The sequence below is a fragment of the Zea mays genome, chromosome 4 (genome assembly GCF_902167145.1).
Source record: "Zea mays cultivar B73 chromosome 4, Zm-B73-REFERENCE-NAM-5.0, whole genome shotgun sequence".
Lineage (NCBI taxonomy): Eukaryota > Viridiplantae > Streptophyta > Magnoliopsida > Poales > Poaceae > Zea > Zea mays.
The window spans coordinates 150,752,348-150,761,435 of NC_050099.1; the positions used below are offsets into that span (position 1 = coordinate 150,752,348).

Below are 9,088 nucleotides of genomic sequence, written 5' to 3' on the forward strand. Positions count from 1 at the left end.
TGTCAGGCGATCCTTGCATTAAATGCTCCTGCGATACGGTCGGTCGGCGTGGCGATCTGGCCAAGGTTGCTTCTCGGCGAAGACTGGGCCTCGGGCGAGCCGAAGGTGTGTTCGTTGCTTGAGGGGGCCCTCGGGCGAGACATGAATCCTCCGGGGTCGGCTGCCCTTGCCCGAGGCTGGGCTCGGGCGAGGCGAGATCGTGTCCCTTGAGTGGACTGAGCCTTGACTTAATCGCACCCATCAGGCCTTTGCAGCTTTGTGCTGATGGGGGTTACCAGCTGAGATTAGGAGTCTTGAGGGTACCCCTAATTATGGTCCCCGACAAAACTGTAGCGGGTTTTCTGAAGCTAGTGGAAATTTGTAAAGGCCTCATAGTGGTACCCTGCCTCGCTTCCTTGGTAGAGGTGTATGGGATCTGATCAACTCCGTGGCAAATGGGTAACACGAATTGTGGGTAAAGATGCGCAACCTCTGCAGAGTGTAAAACTGGTATACTAGCCGTGCTCACGGTCATGAGCGGCTCGGACACTCACATAATTAATTTATGGAACTTAAATTCAATTTTGTCATTTCATTGCATTGGGATTATTTTATTATTACTTTTACTTATTATTACTATGGTTTGGTATTTACTTACACTTAGTAATTGCTAATAAAATTTTGACCAACTTATAAAAACAATGCTCAGCTTTAGCCTTTATTACATTGATCTGCCTTACACATCACATGAACTCCCACCTTTGGTGAGTTCATGCACATTATTCCTCACAACTTGTTGAGCGATGAATATGTGTGAGCTCACCCTTGCTGTCTCACACACCCCCACAGGAGAACAGGTGGTCGAAGAGGAGCCGCCTAACACTGAGGCTTTCGACTTAATCTAGGTGGCGTCTCACAGTCAGCTTTCTGGCGTCAAAGATGGATTTTAGATCCTGCTATATTTATTTCTTATTTTGTAAGACTTCCGCTATGTAATAAAGTACTCTGATTATATTGTGATATTTATCTATATACACTCTGTTATTATATATGTTGTCTTCTTTGGCGCATGTATGAGATGCACCCGGCTTTTTTCCTTAAATCCGGGTGTGATAGTGGGCTTGTGGCCTAGATGACCATAGGCCTGGGTCTGCTCCTACTCCATAGTAAAACTCCAAGGTGAAGTTGGCCAGAGCCAGCCAAACGTCTTAACTCCAGAGTTACAAACTTCATATAGTTTTGAGAGACTTATATAATTTTTTGGAGTACATTTTTTGTTGCTCTGAAGTCCTCAAAAATCAATCTAGACATTCAGTTTGAAGATATTTACCAGGCACTGGTACTCGTCATGAGAAAACATTAGACTTTTCGGAGTAGAGCTGCTCTACACAAATTTTTGGGGTAGAGCTTACCTGGAATGGAGCGGAGTTATACCAAACACGCCTAAATACATTTTGGAGTAGAGCTTATTAAGTAAATTTTAATCGATGCCACTATATAATCCACCAGTTTAAACTTTGTAAATCTGATCCAACCAAATCACTCCATACCAGATAACCTCCACTAAATCCAGCAAAAAAAATGCACCCATACTTAACACACCATCAAAATTAATGATTTAGATCCCAAATAATCCACTCTCTCTTACTCATTCAATTCTAAAGGACATATTGTTTGGATCATCAAACATCCCTTCTCCCGTGCGACATCGTCGCACCCCAGCCTCCCCCCGCGACACCACCGCCTCCTCCACTTGTGCCGCCCCACCGTCGATTTCTACCCTGAATTATATCATTAGCACGGACTATATGATAGTTTCTTTAAAAATGAAGAGATCTAAACGATCCTTTATAGAAAAAAAAAGAGTTAGATCACCCTAATTTCCATTTCTTTTCTTTGGCGTATATTAATATCAGCCATTTTAGGTATTTTTTGGAATGCTATTTTTTCTATTTTTATGTTTTTAAAAATAAAACGATTTTCATGTAAAATTTCTCTATTCCTGTAAGATTTTCATGCAACAACAAAAGAATGTTAGAACGGGAAAGAGAGAAGGCACTGGAACTCTGAAGCGTCGCAGAACGCTCCTCCCTCTAAGGCTCCGACCTCCGTGCCTCGCGCGCCCTCGCCCTTGCCCTCGCCCTCCCCCACCAACCCAAAACCCGATCCGTTGCTCGCTGCTCAGGGTCCACTACTGATCCGCTCCACGCGAGCTCCCTTGTCCCCGCGTCACACTCGCGCCCAAGCAAGCGGTTGCTGCAAAGGAAGCCTCCCCTGATGGCTCTCGTGACCTCGGGCTCGGGTGCCGACCAGGTGATCGCCGAGGTGGCGATGAACGGCGGCGCCGACCCAAGTGCAACCACCGTGCGTGCTACTGTCGTGCAGGCGTCCACCATCTTCCACGACACGCCCGCCACTCTTGGTGAGCACGCGCTCGTGTTCCAACCCCCTTCTCTGTTCTACGACTGCTATTCCGTCCGTGCGCGCCTACTCAAGTTGTTCGTCTGATTGCCTCTTACGCGCGCACGGAACTGGGATATGACGGCGCGCCGCCGAATTGTGGCGCTCCTCGCCCAGTCGCCCTGCTAGCAGAGATGTACTCTGTAGGAGCTAGCGTGAAGGCTTCCTATTCCCCTGCCTGTTTTTACTTACTATTTATGAAAGAACAGCCAGCCAAAATGATTAGCCGGAATCACAATCAATCATTAAAGAAATTAAAAAGGGATTACAGAAAGTAAAAATCAAAGTCTTAAATGAAAGGATTTGGTTAGAACCGTAGTCCGTAGAAGGGTGGTAGAAACTTTCTATGGAATCATAAAAGGGTGGTACGATGCCGTTTGTCACAGATCCATTTCACTAGTGCAGCTCCATGAGCAGCTCTACCCGTGGAGTGGAAGCTGTTTTCGTGGCCATTTTGCCAAATGATTTAACATATGCAACTCCTTAGAACACTCAAAATCCCATACAAGGAAAGGCCCAACCACGGCAAGAGCTGGGAGAAGCTACTATTTTAAGCTTCATCTTCCATCCACCACATGTGACAGCGCACATTAAGGAGCTCCTTAGGTGGAGCTGTTTTATTTTTTCCTGTTTGGCACAAAACACCTCTAGACAGCTCCTAGAGCTCCAAACATGTAGTTTCTTCTAAAACACTCTGGATTCGTTTCTATTATATTACCTTGAATCTACATAGAATTGATTAGTAGATTAAAATAGTAGTCTACTTTGACTTTTTTTTCACTGCATCCACTTAATTTCAATAAATTCAAATTAAAATAATAAAAAATTTAAAAGTAATTCTTCATTGAAATAATCCATGAAGAGGGAGAAAATCAATACGAGAATAGATTATATAGTAAAAAGGAAAAAACTGGCAATCTCTCTGCTTCTTCTAGCTAATTACTTTCAAAACTTAACAGCTAATTTCAACATTAAGGCTATCATAGATTCATGAGTAGGAAAGCTGTTTGTTCAATTTCATACATTTCATTGGAGGATCTTTAAGCAGAAAACACAATGCTTGAGTTTAACTAAAGCAAGTGTCACCTGTCTAAATTTGGAGGATTTTGCCGGAGGTAGGGATAGTGTTGTTGTAGATGTATTTGACGTGCAGTATGGTGTGGGCTACGTTGGTGGAGTTGCTGACTGCGTAGATGTGGACGCCGAGGTAGTCTGATGACATCCTAGATGCATCTGTAGAAAAAAAATTAGGGTAGTTTGGATGTTAGATTTGGTGGGTGTTTCTATTGTTGCTCCTCTTTCGGCTTTGGTTGGCACCTTTGATGCATTGTTCTCTATTTATCAATGGAGAACTTTGGTGTCGTGCAAAAATTCTATGCAGTTCTTTTCTCCAATGATCGAGTGCTGGTGTAGATGGCATTGGTGGTGGAGTCCTTGCTGGTGTATATGTTGTCAACGTCGAGTTTAGTCTGTTGATCGATGTGCAACCGTTCTTGACGATGTTGTAGAAGTTGTTCCCATTTGAAGACACCCTAATCTGTCTCTAGCAGCTTACCCGTCCTATCTGGCCATCTCTCATGTCATCTCTTGTTTTAAACTTTACTCTGTGAACAATACAGTGTACAATGTTTTACACGACCATATGCGCAACCTGCTGTAGACAGCCTAAATGCATCCGTAGAAAAATTAGGTATAGTTTGGATGTCGAATGCACTGCTTGGTGGAGTTGTTGGTAGGGGAACGATGATGGGCGCCTCAGGCACCTTGTTCTTGGATTGGTTTGAATCTGTTGTTGGGTAACCTTGGTAGCATGTCGAACTCTTGTCCAATTCCCTCGTTCATCGATCATAGATGTTGCTGAAGCTTAGTGGTGGACCGAAACATGGCTCTGTATACCAAGTTGTCACCCTCCTAAATTTGGGGGTACGTGGGAGGGATAGAATTGAGGGAATTATTGAGGGATTAGAGGGGAGGAATCGCGACCCTAGGACTGGCTGCACCTTAGAGAAGGAGAGGGAACGACGGCGGCAGGGTGTTGCAGTCGAGGTTTTAAAGTCGGCTAGTCGACTCTAGTCGCCTGAGCACTGATAAGGTGACTAATCACGATTAGTCATCGATTTGCTCGATTAGTCGAGCCTAGTCGACTTCTAGTTGTCCACCTATAACAGGACCATGTGTGTGTGTGTGTATCAATATATATAGCTGTAGCAGGACTGCAGGACAACAATACACTATAGCTATAGCAGGAGAGCGGTATTACTATATTGCAGATCAACAGATCTATTGGTATATCACAATGTAAATGTACAAGCATTTTTTCACTAAAAGTAAAAGGTAAAGATCACTTACCTTGGATTATACAGCAGCACACTGATTTCAACTCAAGGAATTATTAAATTGCCAAACTTGTAGGGTGCTGTCAGTGACTATAACATGAGGTCAGGACTTCAGGAGCATATGTAGAGGGCCGCCGGAGCATAGCAGGGCGGCAGGAGAGGAGGGCGACGGCGATGGAGAAGGGCAGGGACGATAGAGAAGGGGCAACAGTGCTGGAGAAGGGCGGCTGCGATGGAGAAGGACGGCTGCGATGGAGAAGGGGCATCGGTGCTGGAGAAGGGTGCATGCTCGAATGTGCGCTGCGTAATGTGTGTACCGTAATGGTACAATTAATGCAGAAAAGTGTTTGTGTTGTACAGATAGTGGGCCGACCCATGTAATGGAGACCGGATTAGTGGCCCAAAACAGGCATAACTAGTCGACCATTACCCTTAGTCGGACGACTAATCACGATTAGTCGGCGACTAGGACGACTAATCGCTTCCTAGTCGTTCTAGTCGAGTCGGAGACCCTAATCGAGCTCGCTCTAGCGGTAAGGCCGACTAATCACGATTAGTCGGACGACTTTAAAACCTTGGTTGCAGTCGGCCTGGCATGCGGTGGGTGGTATGGTCACCACGGTTGGGGGTGGTGGCAGTGCGGTGGGCGGCACGACATGGTGGCTAGGGGTGGGTGATGACACGTGGGCATGGTACCGACGGCAGCTAGGGTTGGCGGCGGGCATGCACAAGGAGAGAGAGGCAAGGCTAGATGGATGAAGAGAGACAAAGGAGAGAAGCGATTAGTACATTCTACTACTACTTATCAGTTGTACAATCTTAAAAATTATAGGTAAAATAACACATCAGGTAAGGTAACAAAATTCTAGTTAAAAAATACATCTTTCTATTATGTTTTTCTCAAGTTATATCTTTCTATTGTATAATTCTACACGAGTAGATAAAATAAATATAATATAAATCATTAGTTTTATGAGCAATGTCCCATTTTATCTTTAATGCAAACAATTAGCACTTGTCTGAAATGAAAAAATATTAAAGATGGTGTATAGTTTTTTAAGCCAACATCAAGTCTAATATTTTTAAACTGGTATTAATGTTTGATATTATTATCCTTTTTTTTTGCCGACACTTATAGACTGCACCCCCCTATATCTGAATTCTGGTTTCGCCCCTGCCTAGATTATTCTTGTTTAATCTCAATAGATATATATCTACTTATATTTATAGGGAGGACCTGACTCAACTTGAATTCCAAGTAATCCTATCTTCTGAACTCTTGCATAACTTGTTGAAAGAAACTGCAGACAGTGTAATCCTATGAAATAAAGTTCTATCAATCCAAATAAAATTTTCAAAAAAAAAAGCATTGCAGTTATGCTTTCTAGGCTTACCATTCTAGTGAACTGTGTTCTGGATAAAGTTTTGGAATTCCATGTTCACCACATTCAGTCAATGCCATTGCCCAGGAGGCCAGGAGAGGAACATGATGAATGATTTTCTAGTTTTATTTGGATATGTATGAACTATTAATATTGTTGAGAGGGCAAGACACATTTCAATGAGCTTATATATAAATATGGAATTGTTGTCAACTATTTTCTCTACAGATAAAGCAGAGAGATTGATAGCAGAGGCTGCTGGGTATGGTTCACAGTTAGTTGTCTTTCCAGAAGCTTTTATTGGAGGCTATCCTCGTGGATCCACATTTGGTTTCGGGATCAGTATTAGTATTATTAATCCAAAAGACAAGGGAAAGGAAGCATTCCGGAGGTATCATGCATCTGCTATAGATGTGCCTGGTACGTGAAATACTATGGACATATCTCTGCATTATTATAATTGTTGAACTGGCTCTCAAGGCACTTAGTTGTTAACGTTTCTCCTCTCTCTTTTTTGCCTGAATGTTGGAATATCTTTATGTGTTTTTATGCTTGATGCATGGCATTTTGTATTAGGTTGCCAGGTTGGTCAGGAAGTTCTTGTATGGACTTCCAGAAATGCTAACTATTTGATAATTCTTTTCACTCTTCCTGATTCAGTTGATGAAGTAGATGAACTATAATGCTTGTGGTAAATATTTGGAAAATCATCTAAGTTAGCCCTTTTGTTGATACTTGGTAGTGCTGCTTCATCAACATGTTGAGACCATATTATTCCATTTCCAGCATTGAGTTATATTACCAAGTAACTTGAGATCCTTTTTAGGTTTAGCGGCTAAATATTATAGTTATTTGGTTTTCTGTTTATCACAGTCGATGCTTTCCCATCTTTTAAATTACTATGGACATACATAGTTTACGTCATTAGGTGTATGTATATGTATACTGAACTGACAGAAGAATCTACAGGTCCAGAAGTTACACGCTTGGCTGCTATGGCTGCAAAATATAAGGTTTTCTTGGTCATGGGGGTGATTGAAAGGGAAGGTTACACCCTTTATTGTTCCGTGCTTTTCTTTGACCCTCTTGGCCGTTACCTGGGTAAGCACCGGAAGCTCATGCCTACAGCATTAGAGAGAATTATATGGGGATTTGGGGATGGATCGACTATTCCAGTTTATGATACTCCACTTGGAAAGATTGGGGCGCTCATTTGCTGGGAAAATAAAATGCCACTTTTGAGGACAGCGCTGTATGGTAAAGGTAAGAGTTCGTCTTATGTTGATAAGTTTTCATGACAGCTTCCATTCATGGGATGGAAGTTTTGAATTGAAATGGAAATAAACTTTCAATTCAAGTCAGATAAGCAATTGCTGAAGAGGCATTGGCACCAGAACATGTATTGAGTTTCTTGGCTTATGTAATGTGCAGGTATTGAGATATACTGTGCCCCCACTGCTGACTCCAGGCCTGTTTGGCAAGCCTCCATGACACACATTGCTTTGGAGGGGGGATGCTTTGTCTTGTCAGCAAACCAATTCTGCCGCAGAAAGGACTATCCTCCCCCACCGGAGTATGAGTTTGCTGGTTTAGGTGAAGAGCCATCCGCGGACACTGTTGTTTGCCCTGGAGGCAGCGTTATCATTTCTCCATCTGGAGAAGTCTTGGCAGGTCCCAACTATGAAGGAGAGGCACTGATTACAGCCGACCTTGGTAAGAATGCAAACACTCAATGTGTTTATGCAGTCATGAATAGTTATGTTGTGTTTCCGTAGTTGTTTCAGTACCAATCTTGAAGTGTTGAAAACTGTACCACATTCTTGTTGCCATTTGCAGACCTGGGAGAGATTGTTCGAGCCAAGTTTGATTTCGACGTGGTGGGCCACTATTCTCGACCTGAAGTCCTTAGATTGGTAGTGAACGACCAACCGCAGCTCCCTGTGTCTTTCACGTCTGCCGCTGAGAGGACTCCAGCTGCCAAGAGTGATATCGATACTAAGTCTTACTGATTGACTGGTCATGAAACTGTGTTGCGCCGAACACTTGGTGATGGTCGCTCAGCTCCTCTAGTTTGCTGTTGTGTCTCGTGGATGGGAGTTGGGAGTTGTAGCTTTGAACTAAAAAAAAAACTCTTGCCTTCCCAACGTAAAAAAATGGTGGCCGCAGTTATGTTCCTTGTGAAAGCTGTTCGCTTGGCTTTAATCTAAAACTGTTTCTACTTTTTCTAAAGTGTTTTGTCTGTATGATTACAGTTCGTAGTTCGAACAACTAGTTTTAATCCAAAACGAACAAGCTTAAGGAGATAAACCCTATTACTTCCATTTCAATTTCGAATAGTACCAAATGATAATCGCCCATTTTAGGCTGCCTCTTCTTTCAAAGGTCTTTCCAGCTACATTAACTCAATGATTTCTAGTGCACAAAGTGTTCTCATTAGACTATCTCTAGTAGCTTATCCATCTTTCTTTTTATATTTAAACTCTATTATGTGAACAGTGTCGTCTACACTATAGAATAGTGAAGAAAATGTTTTTAGTAAGCTAGGTATAAATTATTGGACACGATCTTATAAATTGCCTTTTGCCCAAGTTTATGTTACACTCTTTGAATCATACTCATAAATACTAACAAATAATATTAGTCCACAAGGTTACGTTGATTATCTAACTTTACTATCAAACGGATCTTGGTTCATTTTTCTTACAACGGCTATTTAGACTAACAATATTTAATATTAACAAATAATATTAGTCTAAAAGGTTACTTGATCATCAAACATCATATTTAACTTTACTATCAAATGGGTCTTGGTTCATTTTTCTTACAACGACTATTTGGACTAACAATATTTACGAAATTACTAGTATACAAGAAATAGTTTAACGGTATGTGAAGTAGACTTGAACTCGGGTAAAGGATGATCAACATCAT

At 42.2% G+C, this 9,088-nt stretch overlaps 1 protein-coding gene across 2 annotated transcripts; it reads left to right on the forward strand.

The window, feature by feature from the left end:
- The first annotated feature begins 2,028 nt into the window (after nucleotides 1-2,028).
- Nucleotides 2,029-8,386, forward strand: LOC542093 (nitrilase 2). Of its 2 annotated transcripts, none has more exons than XM_035967128.1 (5): nucleotides 2,029-2,401; nucleotides 4,852-6,577; nucleotides 7,127-7,420; nucleotides 7,589-7,870; nucleotides 7,994-8,386. In XM_035967128.1, the coding sequence occupies exons 2-5, from the start codon at nucleotides 6,337-6,339 to the stop codon at nucleotides 8,164-8,166; spliced, it is 990 nt and encodes a 329-aa protein (XP_035823021.1). In that variant the 5' UTR covers nucleotides 2,029-2,401; nucleotides 4,852-6,336; the 3' UTR covers nucleotides 8,167-8,386. The 2 variants fall into 2 exon arrangements, with proteins under 2 accessions (XP_035823021.1, NP_001105196.2); NM_001111726.2 differs by having other exon boundaries at nucleotides 2,081-2,401; nucleotides 6,386-6,577; nucleotides 7,994-8,383.
- Nucleotides 8,387-9,088: the final 702 nt, after the last annotated feature.

Excerpts from the sequence above, each read along its gene's own strand:
- LOC542093 (NM_001111726.2), top strand. The coding sequence starts at position 2,257 with ATGGCTCTCGTGACCTCGGGCTCGGGTGCCGACCAGGTGATCGCCGAG. Across the intron at positions 2,402-6,385 it reads CGACACGCCCGCCACTCTTG|ATAAAGCAGAGAGATTGATA; the intron begins GTGAGCACGCGC and ends TTTTCTCTACAG. Across the intron at positions 7,421-7,588 it reads GACAGCGCTGTATGGTAAAG|GTATTGAGATATACTGTGCC; the intron begins GTAAGAGTTCGT and ends TGTAATGTGCAG.